The sequence below is a fragment of the Oryx dammah genome, unplaced genomic scaffold, assembly GCF_014754425.2.
Source record: "Oryx dammah isolate SB20612 unplaced genomic scaffold, SCBI_Odam_1.1 HiC_scaffold_11077, whole genome shotgun sequence".
In the NCBI taxonomy this organism is placed as follows: domain Eukaryota; kingdom Metazoa; phylum Chordata; class Mammalia; order Artiodactyla; family Bovidae; genus Oryx; species Oryx dammah.
The window spans coordinates 5,432,147-5,453,130 of record NW_024080471.1 but is presented as its reverse complement, the minus strand read 5'-3'; the positions used below and the strand labels follow the sequence as shown (position 1 = coordinate 5,453,130).

The 20,984-nt window shown below is 36.9% G+C and overlaps 1 protein-coding gene across 1 annotated transcript in view; it reads left to right on the top strand.

The window, feature by feature from the left end:
- The window catches only part of LOC120860476 (ryanodine receptor 2-like), an 804,098-nt gene that overhangs the window by 280,882 nt on the left and 502,232 nt on the right, over window positions 1–20,984 (top strand). The window contains exon 3 of the mRNA XM_040236295.1: window positions 5,790–5,894. Coding sequence (XP_040092229.1) covers window positions 5,790–5,894 — 105 coding nt within the window. The remainder of the gene's footprint in view (window positions 1–5,789; window positions 5,895–20,984) is intronic.

The following is a 20,984-nucleotide window of genomic DNA, read 5'->3' as shown; positions in this document are numbered from 1 at the left end:
CCCTAACTTGGAACCAGTCCATTGTTGCATGTCTGGTTTTAACTGTTGCTTCTTGACCTGCATACAGATTTCATAGGAAGCACGAAGGTGATCTGGTATTCTCATCTCTTTAAGAATTTTATTTTAAAAAAAAAAACATTGTTTATTTGGCTGCATCAGTTACTAGTTTCTTAGTTACCCCATATGGGATCTTTGTTGCATTATAAGGGAGCTTTCATTGTGGTGCATGAACTCTAGTTATGGCACATGGGCTGTCTAGTTGTGGCACATGGTCTCAGTAGTTGTGGCGTTGGCTCAGTTGCTCCACAGCATGTGGGATCTTCGACCCCCAACCAGGAATCAAACCTGCACCTCCTGTACTATAAGGCAGATTCTCAAGAACGGGGCACTGAGAAAGTCCCCAGTCTATATACTTCTATGTGAACATACATTTGTATGTAAATGTGTAGAAAACGGCTTGGAAAGATAACATCCAAAACCTCATCCAATTCCTATGTAGGAGGGAGTTTATGAACAATTAAGTTTGGAAAGAGAGAATTTTAAAAAAAATTCAGTATTTGAATTTTCACCAAAAATACTTTTATATTTGATTTTATTGTTTTCCATTGATGGACACCTGGAGCTGGATATTTCACACTAAGGAAGAAAATATAAGCAAAGGAATCAATGTTCTTTAAATGGAGTGGTTTGTTCATATGCAATTTTTACATGGTGATAACAAGAGAGGAAGTCTACAGTGGCCTGTGCTTGTTGCTTTGTTCATGTCTGACTCTCTGAGACTCTGAACTGTATCCGGCCAGGCTCCTTTGACCATGGGGTTCTCCAAGCAAGAATACTGGAGTGGGTTGCCATTCTCTTCTCCAGGAGATCTTCCTGACCCAGGGATAGAACCTGTGTTTCCTGTGTCTGCTGCATTGCAGGCAGATTCTGTGGCTGCTGAGCCACCTGGGAAGCCCCCTACAATGGCTTATTTAGTCCCAAATTATTGGTTACAGTTAAGTCAAGGCAGTGACATATTTCAGTAGGCTTGTAGTAAGTGAGTTAGGCAGATACATCCATGGGTGCCAGATGGTTTGATGTATACCTCAGTTAAAAGCCTAATTGATTTTACACTCACTCTCCAGTGCCAACAAAGCCAGATGCTCTGTTGTGGTTATTCTTGGAAATTGTTTTTCTCCCGTAAGAACATGTAATATTTGTCAGGTGGAGGAGAATAGGGACCAGTTTGTGTTTTAAAAAGAATAAAAGGTACACAGCTATGCTGCTTGCTGGTTTGTTACTTTTGCCAAAGAACACTTATCCTCTTAAATTGATTAAATTGATTGATCAATTGATTAAATTGATCTTTTCTCTATATGAAAAGCATTATGATCCTACTGTCTACCTACTTGGGGTTCTGGGCAGCCTAGATAGGCATTAAGAAAGACTGAAGTATATACTTTTCTCTGGTTTAATTTTGTATGACAAATAAGTGTCATGCTTAAGAGGCAGGTAGCTGTATAGACCGAGTGGTAGTTCTCTTTCATGTTTCCATGTGGTCTGTTTTGAAGCACCTAGAAGGTAAAGCGTATGTTGCAGAAGGATTTATTTTATGATTTGGGAGCATACTCATTGAAAGGGCAAGTAAAGTTCTTTAAAATTGAAGTTCTAAAAATTAATTTTCTCAGTAATTAGACTTGAGTTAAAAAAAAAAAAAGACTAAGGAAAAGATGGTGCCTTGCAAATGCTTGTGAATTGAAGTTCCCAGTACAGATATATTGACTGTTTTACTTTATCTCTTGTGCTTGATGTTAGGATTCATTTTGATTTGGGCCATTTAGTTAATCTTTAATTCATGGATGAGACCATTTATTTTCCTCTGGCAATTTCATTTTGGGGAGGTGGTAAAAGGTCTTAATATAAATGCTATATAGTATGATTTAAAAAATTCAGGGTTATTTGAAGAAATATACATCTAAATGAAGGAATATTTTTAGTAGTTTACTTTAAAAAGTATACAAGTTTTGTGATGATTTCTCTGTATTGCTCAAAATTTTCCTGTAAGGAAAAGGGGTAAACATTTTTTGTTTCTACAGTGCTCAGCCTTTCTGTTACAGTTGTGTGTTTTGATGGGGAATTGTGGGGGGAGGCAGAGAGAGAGAGAGAAAGATGCTCCAAAGCAAAAAAAAGCTAGAGTTTGTGAGAGAGAACTTCCTTTGCTGCTTATCTGCTCATTTATTCCTGTTAACTTTCACTATCTGTTATGAGCATGCCAGTCTAAAAATATGAATTTGGTTGGCAGGATTGTTTCATTGCAAATTCATGTGATTTTCAAGTTTCTTTAAAATAAATGTAAGAGATTTCAGTGATTCATACTTTAACATTTTGATTAAAGTGAAACAGGAAACAATTTAAATATACCCAAGATGTAAACTTTTCAATATGACCAGAAAGTGCCTTTTCTTGAAAATACTGGAACACTTTAGGTGTTATGAACAGGTGCATAGTTAATACTTTGTGTTTTCAAACACTATTTCTCTAAAGTAGAATTCACTTAAGAACCAATTTTAAGAAATGAGTGGTGCTTCATAAATGGGGAGAAATGACAGTATGCAAAACTAATGACGGTAGCTCACTTATTTTGTGTTCTTGTTATGGTGTTGACACTACGATAAGCTCTTTGCTTAGATTATCTCAATTATTTTTTCACAGCATCCCTATGAGGATGATATAATTACTATCCCATTTCTCAGGGAAGGAAAGTAAAGATTATAAAAGTTAAGAGCTCTTAAGTAGTAAGGCCTAGATTTCAGCTTTGGTTGTCTGTTTATAGAATCCAGTCTTCTAGCTATTATAATATACTGATTCTAAAGCAATTCATGAATATGTGTCTGAAATCAGTTCAGTGGTATGTTGGCAATGGCTCTTACAGATTTCTGAGAGCTGATTATTACATATTTAGCAAGTTTGTGAGCTGATTAGTAAACTTTGATACTTTGAAATCAGCCATCATTGGAGTATTTACACCACAGAAATGGGCAAATCAAGACTTTTTTTTTTTTTTTTTGAGACATTAGTTCACCAGCACACCATTCCTTAACATAGTTTTCTATCAGTGCTATTTGTCAAAATGTAACTTCCAAACTCTCAGAGTTTAAGTGGATATGAATGGAATAAACAATCAGTTTTTTCCAGTAGCATTTGTTTTAGTGTGATAAGTTGTTATTAATATAGTTATAACTGAGAATATTAAATTTAAAAGACCTTATCCTGAATTTCAGGGTGGAAGAGAGTCTGTTTCCTAGCTTCCAGTCTTTCATCTGAGGATTTTTGGAAAGAAAGCCCTTGTCTAGCTGGCTGCTGTCAATGGAAATAATTAGTAAATTGTCCATAATAGAAATAGATAAGAGTTTTAGTTGAGTCACACTGAGGACTATAGCTTAGAAGCCATAGATTCAAGAAGCATCTGAACTGTCTTCTGCTAGACTGCAAAGTAGGGGAGGCTTCTGATAGGCAAACCCCACAAAGTTACATAAGTTGTTTGTCAGTTATAATTGGATTGGCAAAAAGTAAGGATGCATGTTAAACCAGAATTGGTTAAGGGCTGAAATGGTTGAATAGTTACATGAGGAGACCATGAGACTGTAAAGGTGCAGCTGGCAGCTACTAATAGATCTTGTTTGACCATGACTGGTGACATCCTGAATCTGATACAGTTCAGAAAATTCAGGTCCTCAGTAATACAGGAATGTGTCTGAAATCACAACCACAGTAGCCAATTAGCCCCATTTTGAATGCCTGAACAACAGTTTTATATCTTGTCACAACAAAAGACAAACACCAAATATGACGGGATACAACCCTTCTAGGTTTCTAAAGAGACTGATTAGCTCAAACACAGCAAATCAGCGTGAACCTTGGTGTCTGGGCCACAAAGCTCATCACGGAAGGAGTACTAGCATTAGGAATGTAGGAAGTGGGGACATTTATCTCTGTCTTCAAAATGGACATTTATCCTTATCTAAGCAATCTGGTAAATGCAATTTAAAAAAATGGTTAAAGCAGATGTACAGTGCCTGTTTAGTAGACCATAAGACAGGCTGTTCTGGTTAAAATAAAGTTCAAGCCAAATGTTGTATAAACCAGAATGACTTCCCCATACCTCAGTGAGGAAAACTTCTCTCAATTACTGTGGAGTATAAAAGCAGTGGCTGCACCCAGATTTGAGAGATTCTTTTGACTACCAGCCGAGATAGTCTGAGGAGAAATGAAAGGAAGTTGGGCTAGAAGGGAGGTGCACAGAAACATGTGATAAAGGGTAGAGGAATTCAGAAAAGTTCATTCAAAAATAAAACATGGGTGCCAAGAAGGCTTGTGGGGTATGAGTAAACCTAGTGATTATGTTTCTTTTTTCCATAAAATAATTTAAACTGCTAGAACCGTAGTACTTAATCTTTCCTTGAAACCTTGAAGCATCATTCTCTGCTGATAAGGATATTTTTATTGGTAGTGATTCAATTTAATAAATACTTCAACACTGTAAATTGTAATTTTGAGGCACTGAATCATGTTATCAATTTATCCTCCTAATATTCTTTTTAGTAAGACATATTCTTGCTTGTGTTTTGTGTTTAATGTATTTATATAATGTTCTTCTGTTAAGAAAAGGCTAGCTTGAACATCTTAATTGAACAGCTGCATTGCCTGCTGGATCCTGCTTGTCTAAAACAAAGGCATGCGTGGGTGATAACATATTTGTTCCTGATTGGGATAGTATTGTCTAACTTGGCAGTCACTTCCCACACTGTTTCGTTTGTCTCCTTGGTAGTTACTTTTTGGGAGTTTCAGAATTTATGGGGTTATTACTTGATTGAAGTGGAAGTTTATGGAAGGAAATAGAAAAAAAGAATGAATGACCAAATAAAGCAATACATACACACCAAATAAAAGTCAGACTATTGCATACAAAGTTAGAAGCTAGATATGATATCCAACTTGAGTAAGACAGGGTAATTGTTATCTTTGTGGATAAGAACAAGCCTAAGTAAACAAATATTTTATACCAGTTCGTTTTTATATTTACTCATTGGAAGGACTGATGCTAAAGCTGAAGCTCCAGTACTTTGGCCACCTCATGCAAAGAGTTGACCCATTGGAAAAGACTCTGATGCTGGGGGCAGGAGGAGAAGGGGACGACAGAGGATGAGATGGCTGGATGGCATCACTGACTCGATGCCCATGAGTCTGAGTGAACTCCAGGAGTTGGTGATGGACAGGGAGGCCTGGTGTGCTGCAATTCATGGGGTCGCAAAGAGTCGGACATGACTGAGCAACTGAACTGAACTGAACTTCACTACTAACGGAAGTGTTTTTCTGTCCTTTTATTTTTTATCAACAAACTACTTGGTAAATTAGAAATGAATGCTTGAGAGTCAGAGAAGTCTGGCTTTTTGGTCCCACCTTGAAAAATCTAGTAATTGTGACTTGGAAAAGTAACGTAACTTCTGTAGTTTCTTATCCACACAGTAACGTAGTATTGTAGATGACCGTGAGCGTTGTTGATAAAGCTGTGAAGTGCAGTGCCTAATCAGAGTAGGCACTCAGTAAATGGTAGCTATAGTTATCCACTAGTTAAAACACGGTTTAAGTGTGAGTGGTATAGAGAGTATATTTGGATGATTTGGGCGCTCATGTCAGAGAACTGACAAGTATTCTTTCTTTCTGTGAAAGAAACTGAAGTATCATAAGGTAAGTTTGGGTCTGGATGACTAAAGGTGATGGTGATGGTGACTTTCCCTCTTTCCGCACAGAATGTCCCTCCAGACCTCTCCATCTGCACCTTCGTGCTGGAGCAGTCCCTGTCTGTCCGGGCCCTGCAGGAGATGCTGGCTAACACTGTGGAAAAGTCTGAAGGGGCAAGTACTTAATTTATGTAGGCTGGCAGTATTTTAAAGAACTAAGCTATTATATAAATGATTTCTTCACAGGTTTTGGAGATGTTCTTTTGACTGAAATAAGGCAATGTCGTTTAGTTCTGATTTTCTTAAGTTTGCCTTTCTGCTTTATCCAGGAGATCTGTTGATGTCTTAAATAACTTAAAAAAAAAAAAAAAAAAACAACACAAACCCATCCTCAGGGTAATCTGTGTCCTTGAACCTCATGCTTATTTCAGTAGTTAAGGCAGAATCTCTTTCTTTGAGCATTTCTGTGCTTTCTTACATTTTCAGAGCTGTTATTTTGACTCTTTCAATTAATTGCTTTATGCATGGCTGTCATTAATCTTTATTTCATTCTCAAATGCCTCTAACCATGTGACTATGTTCTAAACTTCTTTATGGCAAGTAAAATTTCATGGCACTCATATATTTGAAGTAACGAAATTATGGTGTTATAGCTTTAATCAGTTGTAATTTTGCAAATAGCTAATCATTTTCTTCTGAAAATTGAGATTTTTATTCTGTTGCCAAATGCAGACGGTTTTCTTTGAAAGCTTATTTGGTGATTTAAATTATGTTCTATTCTGTGTTGAGTGATTCTGGGCTACTACCCATTCTTAGCTAATTCATTAAATTTTAGAGTTAAGCAGGAGGGTGTTGGTCAAATTTTTGTTTCCTAGTTATGTGTTTGCTTGTTGCTATAATTACTGCAGTATATATTTTAATAAACTATACTATTTCCAGGAATGGAACTGAACATATTTATTTGCCATTACTGGTCCATGTGTTGCTGTTTTTGTTGTTAATCATTGCTGTGGTGTGGATAAGTAAAGAGATTAAAAAATGATAATAAACCATTTAACAGAAAATGAATGATAAGTTCTGATGTGATATATTTTCATTAGCCTTGTAGTTTTTTAAATTTTAGTATCATACAGGTTAGGACTTTAATTGCCTTGTGCATTAATTTTAAATTAATTAAAAATTTTAATACTATATCACATGTATGTATGTATGGAAGAGATACTTTAGTGATTTTTATTTGATATTAGAGTAACAGCTTATTTTTTAAAAGATCCAACTATGTTATGCATATTTAATTTTTCAAGTACATTTTTGGTTACAACAGTTTGAAATTACAGTATTAAACTACATGAAGTTTAAAAAATTGTTTTTCTTTATATTAATGCAGTGCTTTTGGAGTAGGGTTGAATTAAAGCCTTTCTCAATTCAACTAGTTTTCTTTCTGCCTGGATAACCAACCCTCTCTTGGATTTTAAACATCACTGAGGCATGCTGCTGCTGCTGCTAAGTCGCTTCAGTTGTGTCCGACTCTGTGCGGCCCCATAGATGGCAGCCCACCAGGCTCCCCTGTCCCTGGGATTCTCCAGGCAAGAACACTGGAGTGGGTTGCCATTTCCTTCTCCAATGCATGAAAATGAAAAGTGAAAATGAAGTTGCTCAGTTGTGTCTGACTCTTAGCGACCCCATGGACTGCAGCCTACCAGGCTCCCCCGTCCCTGGGATTCTCCAGGCAAGAACACTGGAGTGGGTTGCCATTTCCTTCTCCAATGCATGAAAGTGAAAAGTGAAAGTGAAGCCTCTCAGTCATGTCTGACTCTCAGCAACCCCATGGACTGCAGCTTACTAGGCTCCTATGATCATAGAATTTTCCAGGCAAGAGTACTGGAGTGGGTTGCCATTGCCTTCTCCACTCATTGAGGCATATCTGCTTTGAAATTCCAATCTGGCTTTATGAAGGAAAATTCTTTTCCTTTTTCATGAGCATCTAGAAAAGTGTGTATTGTCATTTCACTTATCTTTATAGATACCAACTTATGATTAAATTACCATAAAATTTTCAAGTTGCTAAGCTGCTTTTTCCAAATTTAAACTCTTGATAAGAGGTTTTATCTCCCCAGAATCTGGGCAATGGATTAGGCAAGCTCTCAAATTATCTGTGTATATAGAAAGTGTTGAAAATACTGTTTTTGGACTTATTGAAGATACTTATTAGTTAGAATTTCTGCCCCCCAAATATATTTATTTAGCTTAATTTTGAGTTGTTCTCCTCTAGAAAGCTTCTGTCAGAAATAACATGATAATTTATGTGATATGTGGAACATGATGTATAAAGCCCAGTGTAGCTACGATTAGACATTAATTCTTAAATGATAAGTGAGAAAAAACGGCTTCAGAAAAGGAAAATATTTCATTGAGCCAAATCTCACTTTCAGACTAGGAAGAACCACTGTCCAGTGACTCAGAGGATATTATATTTGGGGGAAAGAAAATGCTCTCTTAGACTACAGGAGAGTTTTGATTGTACCTGGGAGTGATGTTCGGGCTACCCAGATGGCGCTAGTGGTAAAGAACCTGCCTGCCCATGCGGGAGATGCAAGAGTGATATTCAAAATATTTCATAACTAGTTTGGCACAGGCATCAATTACTCAGAGTGGAACTCAGCCAGAATGCTTGAGTCAAGGTTCTGGCAAGAATTGGGGATTAGTCTGAGCAATTTGGGGGTATTCTGGAGGAGTCATGGGCTGGTCAGAATTAGGGAACTATAGGGACTTGGGGCTGAGGTTATTTACTAGGAGACCTAGTTTGCCACCTAACAACCATCTTCATCATAATAGTGGAAACAGCAAAAGATCATATCTGATTACGTGTCATCAGTGGATGCTGCTGGCACTCGTAGGAGTCAAGTCTTTGGACTCCATAGGTATCCATACCCTCTTTACTAGCCCCTCATGTGTCTTCTTTAAACTCGTGGGAATCAGTAGCAAATACTTTTGGCAAGCAAACTGTCATCTCTAACAATAAGTTATATGCAGTAGATTTGTTTATAAAGATCCACTTTGTCTTAGATGAAGTATGTCAGCAAGGAGATGCTAATTTTCTTGAAATCATTTTTTTTGTGATATAAATTTATTTTTTAATTTTTTGAGCATCTGCTTTATTTTTTAATTGGAATGTGATTGCTTTCCAGTGTTGTGCAAGTTTTTGCTGTACAACAACGTGAATCAGCTCTAGGTATACATATGTCCCCTCCTTGAGCCTCCCTTGCACTTCCCTGTGCCCACTGCACCCTCATCCTACCCCTCTAGGTCTCATGGAACCCCTTGTGCTATATAGCAGCTATCTGCTTTACACATGGTAGTGTATATATGTCAGTGCTAGAAATCGTTTCTCTCCCTACACGTTGAGGAGTGTATCAAAAAGAATCTTGTGTATTACCTAATTCCCCCACTCTTTTATGATCAACTTTCTTTAAGAAGCCTTGTTTTTTAAAAAATAATTCTAAACTCCCTTATGTAATTCAATACTGTTAATAATACTGATACTCTTTATTATCCAGAAATGCGCATAGCAATACAAACACACTTGATGATAATGAAAAAAAATTTCACTTAGAATCATGCCTTTTATTTTTTGTGGTTAAGCACCATTTGCCTTGTATTCTTAGGTCCCACCAAATAAATGCATGGTTTTTATAAAGTTGCAGGAAATTTAATGGGAAATCCCCAACATCATTTGTGTCAAACAGATCATGAAGATTATTGACAACAAAAACAGATGTGTAAGATGAAACAGGAAGAATATTACTAATTTAATGAAGTTTTGATTCCACAGAATTGATTACTGTGGCTTATTAGTAAAATAACTAGAATACAAAACGAAAGTGAAAGTCGCTCAGTCATGTCCGACTCTTTGTGACTCCATGGATTTTATACAGTCCGTGGAATTCTCCAGGCCAGAATACTGGAGTGGGTAGATGTTCCCTTCTCCAGGGTGATCTTCCCAACTCGGGGACTGAACTCAGGTCCTCCCGCATTGTAGGCAGATTCTTGACCAGCTGAGCCACCAGGGAAGAGGGAGCTAGTAGTATAAGTAGCATAAGAAGCCTTCTGAAATATTGTATTAAAAGAGGTTTTCTAAAATATCTACTATTTTAAAAAGTATGATTAAACCGATCCAGATCAGTTTGCTGCTGCTAAGTCACTTCAGTCGTGTCCGACTCTGTGCGACCCTATAGACGGCAGCCCACCAGGCTCCCCCACCCCTGGGATTTTCCAGGCAAGAACATTGGAGTGGGTTGCCATTTTAATTATATGTAATTCCAGATCAGTGTGTAATTCCATTGAACATAATTCATCTTTTTTTCTTATTTAAAGCATACCAGTAGTAAACAGGCCAAGAGCTTTCTGGCTTTATATGAATAGCTGCTCATAGGGCCTTTAAAATCCTGAGAGTGGAGACGATACAAAGAAAACAAGGAGAAAATGACTGCAGGATCAATGCCCATCCCTTTGGCCAAATTTTCTTGTATCCTCTGTATATGCACTTCCTTGCTTCTGTTAATTTTTTGTTCCCTGCCCCCCGGGTTTTAGGTGGCTCTGGATCACTAGTCTGCTTCTGTATCCGCTTCTGTCTATCTCTTCTCATTCTTCAGATTTGTTTTGCATATTGTTGATATAGCATAGGCTAAAAGCTAGGTTTTCTAGAATTTGAGAATTGGTTAAGAATACCAGTTGTGCCACATATTCACCCTGTGGCTTTAAGGAAGGTCGGTCTTTATCATCAGCTTTGTGCGTGCTGAGTCACTTCAGTCGTGTCCAACTCTGTGTGAACCCATGAACTGTAGCCCCCCAGGCTCCTCTGTCCATGGGATTCTCCAGGCAAGAATCCTGGAGTGGGTTGCCACGCCCTCCTCCAGGGGATCTTCCCCACCCAGGGATAGAACCTGCATCGCTTGCATCTCCTGCATTGGCAGACAGGCTCTTTACCACTAGTGCCACCTGGGACGCCCCAGTCATCAAGTTTAGTGAAAAATAGTATTTGAAAAAAAGAATTATCAATAAATTTCACAGATTGCAAAACCAAAGCCCTTTCTATTATGCCATGTCATTTCTCACTTTATATCTGTGCTTTTGTGAAATGGAGTCCTAAATTAGACATTACAAAATAAAATTGAATGGAGAAAATATTCATTGAAAATGCTTCTGAATTAATTCAGGTATAATGACACAAATGGCCGAAAGCATAGGACCGTCTAAATTATTAAATCTTGTTAACTAGATCACACGCACAAATAAGCAAACAATATCACTGACTATATTTTAACCTAACTGTCCCATCATCAAACTGGCAGGATCACGTGGCAGAAATGGCTGGCTGGGATACTGGAGGGAGGGGGAGGGGTTCCTGAAATAGCCATGGTTGCAGAGAAGCAAATTGCCAGGGCCAGGGAAAAGGCAGTCAGGGATTAGTAGCAATTCAATCAAAGGCATATACAGGTATGAGAAAAGGAATAAGTAAAACAATAAAAACAGCCACTGTTAAATGGATGCTAAATATTCGTTATATACTATCATTTGCTGCTGCTACTGCTGCTGAGTCGCTTCAGTCGTGTCCGACTCTGTGTGACCCCATAGACGGCAGCCCACCAGGCTCCCCCGTCCCTGGGACTCTCCAGGCAAGAACACTGGAGTGGGTTGCCATTTCCTTCTCCAATGCAGGAAAGTGAAAAGTGAAAGGGAAGTCGCTCAGTCGTGTCCGACTCTCCGCGACCCCATGGACTGCAGCCCTCCAGGCTCCTCCATCCATGGGATTTTCCAGGCAAGAGTACTGGAGTGGGGTGCCATTGCCTTCTCCATAATATGTGTCAGTGATAATATTTGCTTATTTTTGTGTGTGTTCTAGTTAATAAAGTTTAATAATTTAGATGATCCTATGCTTTTGGCCATTTGTTTCATTATACCTTAATTCAGAAGCATTATTTTTGTAATATCTAGTTTAACTTAGGATTCTGTTTCATAGAAGCACAGATATGAATTGAGAAGTGAGTATAGTGGAAAGGGCTTTTGTTTTGCAGTCTGTGAAATGTATTGATTTTTTTTCAAATACTATTTTTAATAGTTTCACTTGTTGACAATGCATTGCTTTTGTTTTAACATCATGAACATATTAAGTGACTTCCTGATATTAGTGTTTAGGAGGGTCTATACAAAAACATCATTGACTGTCCTTTCTATCTTTTGGTTTAGCTGTTTCTAGGAGAATTGTAGGAGAAGGCACTGGAAACCCACTCCAGTACTCTTGCCTGAAGTATCCCAGGGATGGGGGGCTGCCGTCTATGGGGTCACACAGAGTCAGACATGACCGAAGCGGCAGCAGCAGGAGAATTGTAGGGTCCTTTCCTTTTTGACTTCTGCTTGTAGCTGCTCGACTATTGGTGCCTTATTGTTAGACTATTAGTAGCTTGAACCAAGAAACAAAAACTAAAATTAAACCAGTATTTGTCCCTTATATCCTGCTGTTTGGTGGGGAAGGAGATTAAAATTTTTAATTTCAATGGTTCTGATTAATATCATTCATTCATGTCATATTTTCCTCTTTACTATAGGTAATTGGTAGGGTTTTTTTAAGTAGTTTCCTATAATTTAAATTATAAATGATACTTTAAATATCTATAAAATTACAGTGTAATTATAAATATTGCTTAGTATGAATAAGTCAGTTCTAATCATCCATATATTTAATGCAAATTTTGAATATTTAGAAGATATGCTTTATAAACCTCTGTGGATAGAAAGATGAATAATAAGTGAGTTTTGCCATCAATGGATTCACAGTCGAATGCAAGAATGGAAGGATAATTATAGTGCCATATGATGTGTGATATCAAAGAAGAGTAGATATAATTATTGTATTAGCAGAAGGAAGGGTTTGACTTTGTGGAACTTGGCATTCTTTTGACTTTTTTTTTGGATTTTCTATTACTACATCATTTCTAAGACAAATGGAAATGATATTAAAGCTATTAATATAAAAGTCACTTAAATTTTTTCTCCAGGGACCAATTTAATCTCATTATGCTGTTCTTTAGAATTCTATTAGAAACTGGTACTTGACAAGAGGACTATACACAACATGTTCAGGGATATTCTTAATATGATTTTTATGTTTCAATTTACTGAAATAGTTTATTATTTTATATGAAATCCTGTTTCATATTTCTAAATTATATAATCTTGTAATTAACGTTACAAAATGCCACAGTTATCAGTAGACTTAGTTATCAATAGAGAGAGATATCAGACTCTGACACTTTCAGTTTTTATGAAAAATGAAGTTATAGAATAGCGAGTATTATTAATACAAATGCGCCACTCTTTTAATGAAAATCTCTGCTTTTTTTAGAAGCATATATTCTGAAAGTATTCAAAATGCATCATGAAGTAGCCATTTAAATTAACTGGTAAATGAGGTGTCTTTTTTTTAAATAGTCCATGGGGTTGCTAAGAGTCAGACAGGACTGAGCGACTTCATTTTCACTTTTCACTTTCATGCATTGGAGAAGGAAATGGCAACCCACTCCAGTGTTCTTGCCTGGAGAATCCCAGGGACGGGGGAGCCTGGTGGGTTGCCGTCTAATGGGGTCGCACAGAGTCGGACACGACTGAAGCGACTTAGCAGCAGCAGCAGCAGTATAAACATTAAAGCACCATAAATCAGTTTTTAAAAAATACATTTATCAAAAAATGAAGTACTAATTTCAGGCAAGTAATTGCATTTAAGATCATTTTATATAAATGCAAGAGCAGAAGTTGAAGTTCAAGATGCGTGCTATATTCCATAGTTATTAGGCATATAGATTATAGAGAAACTCCATGAGTTAAATTTCTGGTAATCTTTGGAAAACTGCTTAAACTTTCTGTACCTCTGTTTTCTCGTCTGTAAAGTAGGGGCAAATAATAGTATCCTCTCATTGTATTGTTGTGAGGATCTAATATGTCATGAAGTGTATAGAACATTCATAGCACATAGGAAGCACACTATAGCCGTGTGGTTGCATGCATGAAAAGTTGCTTCAGTCATGTCCGACTCTCTGTGCGCCCATGGACTGTAGCCTGCCAGGCTCCTTTGTCCATAGCATTCTCCAGGCAAGAATACTGAAGTAAGTTGCCATGCCCTTCTCCAGGGGATCTTCAAGAACCAGGTATTGAACCCGCCTCTCTTATGTCTCCTGCATGGGGAGGCTATTTCTTTACCAGTAGTGCCACCTGGGAAGCCCATATCTTATTATAGCCTATATCTTATTACTGTATTTGCTTTGGGAATGCAAATGTCTTCTCCAGACCAAATATTTGGTCCAAATAATAAAAGCAAAGCAAACAGCAATTACCTAGGACTCCAGAGAGTTTAGCAAAAGCAGGGAGATTCTGGAGAGAAGCCACCCTTGGAAAATAGAATTGGGGCAGATTGGTTTTACATTTTTGAGGTTTTTAGCCTGAAGATTGTGGTCGCTAAAACTTTGAAAGAACAAGCACAGTCTCTCCAAAGACAAAATTCAGGGCCTTTTGAAAGTCAAGGAGTAGTTCTAGAAAAGAGAAATCCAGAGAGAGGGAGACCCAAATTTTGTGCATAAACTCTGCCCAGGTTTCTGGCTGATGCTTAACCATCTGTATGGGGGACAGACGTCAATTCAGTTACCACTGCTAACGTTATTACTGCTCTGAGATCTGCACTGCCACCAAGCACTTTGCAGTTTGCAGTTTGAGTCCTACCAAGTGGATTGCTCGTTAAAACAAATACATCAGTGTTCTTTAGCGGTGTATAGTAGAACCGCAACAATATAAAAGGACAGGACACAATTCACAATTGCTTAGGAAATGAGCAAATGTGACCCAGTCTCAAGGTAAATGACTACCAAGAACAAGAGAGGGACAGTCTTAGCAGATGAAGATTTAAAGCAGCTATTATGGCTATATTCAGTGAAATCAAGGAAAATACGTTTACTGTCAACAAAAGAATTAAAAAATCAACATATAAAAATGATTCAAGTAACAAAATGGAGTTTCTATAAAATGGAAAACTATGTTATGTGAAAAGTTTACTTATTTAGTAAGTGAACTAGGATACAAATTAATCTCACTTGGAGTCTGAAGTCTATGCTTTTTAGCTACTTACTATGGAGTATTCGTGTAATAAGAGGCGAGCAGTGGGAGAGCCTAAGGGGATATCAAAACTAAACGTGGGAACAAGAGGAGGAGCACCCCAGGGAAGGCTCTGGCAAGAAAGAGCCGGGACGATAAGGGGAAAGCCAAGAGAAAATAGCTACAGAAGCCACATATATATTCGTTTCTCTGGTTGTTGTTAACAAATTATGCTCCAAGCCTGATGGATTAAAACACCATGAACTAATTATCTTCAGGTTCTTCAGATAAGAATTCTGAAAATTAGTCTCAGTGGGCTAAATCAAGGTGTCCGCAGGACTCCATTAATTATGATAGCTCTAAGGAGGAATCTGTTATACTTGATTGACTTCTAGCTTCTCTTCTTGGGTGGTGGCCCCTCTTTCATCTTCAAAGCCAGCAACATTACATATTCATAGTTTCTGTGTATTAGGATGCAGATGGCCTTGAGGTGCCACTATTTGCCCTTCTACATCATGGAAATAGGGTTTGAGGAAGATGCTGTTGATAAGATGAGATGAGAATCAGAGATATCTAGTTGAATAAGGACTGAAAAGTGTGATTTGGTTTCATAGCAGCCTGGCTTTCCTGCAAACCAATCAATATTAATTTCAGTCTATCCTATGTGTGTGTGTATATACATGCACACACACACACACACTCATATGAATTAATAGGTTCACACACATTTTAAATTAAAAAGACTTTATTCTCTAAAGAGTTTTTAGTATTTATTTGTCATTCCAAAAGTGGTGCTCAATATTTCTTTTGTATTTAAGTAGATTTTGGTACGTGTTCAGTATATCTAAAAGACTTACTTGTTCATGCTCTTGGGCATGTAGGCCAAGGATCAAAAATTAATAATTAATACAATATTGTAAAGAAATTAACCTCCAATTAAAATCAATAAATTTATATTTAAAAAATAATTAATGTTGTATCTACCCTGGTTGAGTTTTATTTTCATATTGATTATTTTTCAATTTGCTTTCTCTTATTAAAGTGAATTGGAGTAGTGTGAAGGAAAAAGGAAGCATTGGCACATCTTGCTTGTGGTTCATAGAAGATAGATGGTGTTCTGCACGTTATTAAAAATAAGTTACTCAGATGATTGGGCTAATGATTCACTGGATGGAAAAATGAAGTTTACTTAAACACTTGATATTGTTCATCATTTCAAATGTGTTACTGCTCTACATATTCTAAGTCTCCTTAAAACACTGACTCAGACGATTAGGATATGAAACTGTGATTATACTTTTAAATATTCTCAGGGCAGTAGAAATCTGCCTCTGAAGAAACAAAAGACTCAACAGGGCTCCTTTTTGATAAAGAAAAATATTAACCACACTCACAATTTTTATTTTTGTGTCAGTAAGATGCCTTCTGAACTATGGTAAGGAATCAATAAATTTTATATATTGGTATTGCTGAAAGTCATTAGTGACATGTAAAGCACAAGCAGCAAAATAAAAAAATAAACAAGTGGGACTCCAACAAACTAAAAAGCTTCTGCACTGCAAAAGAAACAATTAACAAAATGAAAAGGCAGCCTGTGGGATGGGAAACCATATTATGCAGACCATAGTATGTGATAAGGGGTTAATGTCCAAAATATATAACAAGGTCATGCAATTCCAAAATAACAAATAGCAATAGCAAAACCCCAAATAATCCAATCAAAATAGACAAAAGAACTGAATAGACATTTTCCCAAAGATGTGTGAAGGGCAAACAGGTACATGAAAAGATGCTCATCACCACTAGTCCTGAGTGAAATGCAAGTCAGACCCACACTGAGAGACCGTCTCGTACCTTTTAAAACGGTCATCATCAAAAAGACAAAAGATAACAAATGCTGATGAGGTTTCAGAGCAAAGGGAATCCTGTCCTCTCAGTGGGATTATAAACTAGTAGAGCCACTGCGGGAAACAGAATAGAGGATCCTCAAAACTGAAAAATAGAACCACCACACGGTCCACTGGACACGATCCGGAACCACCACACGGTCCACTGGACACGATCCGGAACCACCACACGGTCCACTGGACACGATCCGGAACCACCACACGGTCCGCTGGACACGATCCGGAACCACCACACGGTCCAGCAGTCCCATATGATTGCTGGATATGATCCAGAACTACCACATGATCCAGCAATTTGGGGAATATATCCAAAGGAAATGAAAACATTAATGAGAAAAGATATCTGCAGCCCCATTTTCAGAGCAGCATTATAACCACCACAGCAGTCGAAACAACCATTGATGGATGAATGGATAACGAAATTGTGTTACCTGTGTACAGTGGAATACTGTTCAGCTATAAAAATGCGATTCTGCCATTTGAGACAACATGGATGGACCTTCAGGGTATTAGCTAAGTCCAACAGAGAAAGACAAAGACTATGTGAGCTCATTTATTTGTGGAATCTGAAACAACAACAACAACAAAAAACTCAGGAAGAGATCAGCTTTGCGGTTATCAGAGGTGGAGAAGAGGGCAATTGGAGGAGGGGTCAAAATTACAAGCTTCCAGTTCTAAGTAAGTACTAGGGATGTAATGTACATCATGGTGACTATAGTTAACACTGCTTTATGATATATAGGAAAAATGTTAAGATTAAATCCTAAGAGTTTTCATCTCAAGGAAAATTTTTTTCTTTTTTTTTGCATTCTCTTTTCATTTTATCTACCTAAGATGATGGATGCTATCTAAAATTATTGAGTGATCATTGTACAATATTTGTAAGTCAAATCATTATGCTCTACACCTTAAACTTATACCATGATATTTATCAATTATATCTAGATAAAACTAGGAAAAAGTGATGCCTTCCATGCATGCAGTATAAAAATACACTTAAATTTCAGCTTAAGTTTAATTCCAGAGCCATTTCCATCTTCTGGTTTCATAACAGTAATATAGAAGAGTATAAACTGAAGACAGTTTCTTCATAGTCCATTTTTCCCCTGAAGATAATCACAGCTAATATTGGTTTATATCTGTCTGGAACATTATGTATAAAAAAATTTTTCCATGGACTGCTGTATCATCTTTTATAATTTAATCATATATGGTTAAAAATATCAGAGAAATGCTAATCAAAACTACAGTGAATTTCTCCTAAAACCAGTTAAAATGGTCATCATCAAAAAAAAAATCTACAAACAATAGATGCTAGAAATTGTATGGAGAAAAGGGAACCCTCTTACACTGTTGGCAGGAATGTAGATTGGTATAGCCAATATGGAGAACAGTATGGAGGTTCCTTAAAAAATGAAAAATAGAGCTACCGTGTATCCCATGCCTGGGCATATATCAGGAGAAAAAAAATAAAAAAATACATGCACCCCAGGGTTTACTGCAGCACTATTTACAGTAGCCAAAATATGGAAGCAACCTAAATGTCCATCAACAGAGGATTGGATAAAGAAGATGTCGTATGTAAGTATACAATGGAACATTACTCAGCCATAAAAAGGAATGTAATTATTCCATTTGCAGAGATGTGGATGGACCTAGAGACTGTCATACAGAGTGATGTCAGGAGAAATATCATATTGATACATTTATGTGGTATCTAGAAAAATGGTGTAGATCAAAGTTGTTTGCAAAGCAGAAATAGAGACACAGACATAGAGAACACATGTATGGATACCAAGGGTGGAAGACGGGTGGAATGTGGAACTTGGCATTTGGAGACTGGAATTGATATATGTACACTAATATGTATAAAATAGACAGCTAGTGAGAACCTACTGTATGGCACAGTTGACCTCAGCGCTTTGTGGTGACCTGACTGGGAAGGAAACCCAAAAAAGAGGAAATATATGTATAAGTATAGCTGATTCACTTTGCTGTACAGCAAAAACTAACAGAACATTGTAAAGCTATTATATTCCATTTAAAAATATTAAGACACTAAAATAGGAAGAGAATCCAGGCTTAATTGATTTGGGTTCTGGCACAGATTTTCTTTAGTTCTCTTGTCTCTATTCTTTGGTTCTTGGATTAGTTTCTCTAGTTACAGCAGGGCTACAGCAATTTCAGGGATGATACCCAAATTCAGCATCATCCACAGGCACACAAATCAGCTGACTTTCTTTGCTTTTGTTTATGAGACTAATGAGATTTTCCCAGAAACCACCTGGTGGGCTTCCCCTTATATCCATCGTTACATAGTTGTTGCCCAGATTACTAACTGGCAAGAGGAAATGTGGCCAACACAACGGGCTTAGAGGGGAGAGAGGGAGAGAGGATACCTTTACAAAATTTGGGAATTTTTTTGGAAGAAAGAGGAGGGTAATGTATGTAAATGAATGTTGAGCAGACATGCCGTTATCCTTAAGCCTTATTTCAAAAGTTATTTATATTTGAGATCCTTCAGGTCCTTGAGCCAAACTAGGTGTTGCAAGTTGTCAGTAAATCCTTATCCAGAAAGAAAAGTCAAAGTCTGTGCTCAGTTATTTCTATATCTGGGGAATGTTAAACCCTTGCTTACTTCTTCACCCAACTGATTCATGTAGTATTCCACAAAAGTACGTTGAGATGCTATTGTGAATTCCAAGCTGGTAACGCAGGAATAAATAAGAATGCACCTTGTTCATGAGGAATTTAGTGATCTAATAGTGAAAAGTAAAAGTAAATAATGATTGAACATGGGTGAAATATGCTTTGATAGTGAAGTCCAATGAGAGTCCAGCGGATGGAAGTCTTAATTCCTTACCCAGCACTACCTTCCCTGTATAAAGACACACATCCCTTCATAAATGGCTGAGGTCTTCTACAGGTTAAAAACAGTGAAAAACTTAACAGATTAGTCTGTTTATATTATAGACAAAATGATGTTACTAGCTATTTATATTGAAACTGAAATTCCCAATTAACTACTAATAACATTTTGCTTTAAGAAGCTGGGTACTATATAGCTTGCTGTTCAGGAGCATCCCTGGTAAAATACTGCTTTGGGAATGGCTCTGTGATGTTAATAAATGAATCAACATGTTACTGACTAAAGTGTTCATTAGGCGGCATCTTGTCTAAAGCCTCTGTATATAACCATGTACCTGTTTTTCATCTGTGAAATTAGTGCACTGATTTAGAAGGTGAACATGATTATAACTTCTTAAAAGGCTTATAGCTAAAAATATTCACTGAGCCCATTTGTCTATGTTTGAAATATATACCCTCTATTTGTAGACACTTTGTTTTATTGTCTTTTTGTCTCTAAAAAGACAACTTTCTACTCAAGCAAAGTAAACTACATATTTCTATGTGTTTGAATGATGTGGCTTCCAGAGATTCCAGCACCAAAGTCAATAAGGAGGTCAGTTTCGTCAGCATGTAATTGAATCACCATGCCAGATTTATGCACTGTTTTAGATTATGACTCTTGAAGGTATAGATTATTTTATTCTGTTAGTGTCATTCAATTTGAACATCTTCCTCAGATTTTTTTGCATTTAAAGTGAAAAAATTTTCATGTGTAAATATTTGATAGCAAGTGAATCAAGCAAGTATTTGTGATAGATGATTCTGAATTTACCAGTAATTTAAAGATATTCATGACCTGTTGAACTAAATGAACTTCTAATTTAAATTCTCTTAAACTTTATTTTCTTAAAAAATTGCAGTCTAATTTGACAGAATATATCCTTTTAAACTTTTTTTTTAATCAAATACTACTTCTCCTTACTTCTCCCATACCCTCACTAGCACCATTTCTTACCTCACTTGAGTTTTCTCCAAAGCATTTCTTTTCCTTCTGTCATATTAATATTGTGCATTTGTGTTTTTATTTTTTGTATTTATTAATTTTCATTGGAGTATAGTTACTTTACAGTGTTGTGTTAGTCTCTAGAATACAGCTAAGTGAATACAGCTATATGTGTATATATATATATGTATTATAGCTGTATTCACTTAGCTGTGTGTGTATATACCCTGTCTTTTGGTGAATATTTAGGTCATCACAAAGCACTGAGTAGAGTTCCCGGGCCTCTACAGTAGGCTTTCACCGGTTCTCTATTAATAGTTTATATATATAGTTTCTATAGTGTGTATATGTCAATCCCCATCTCCC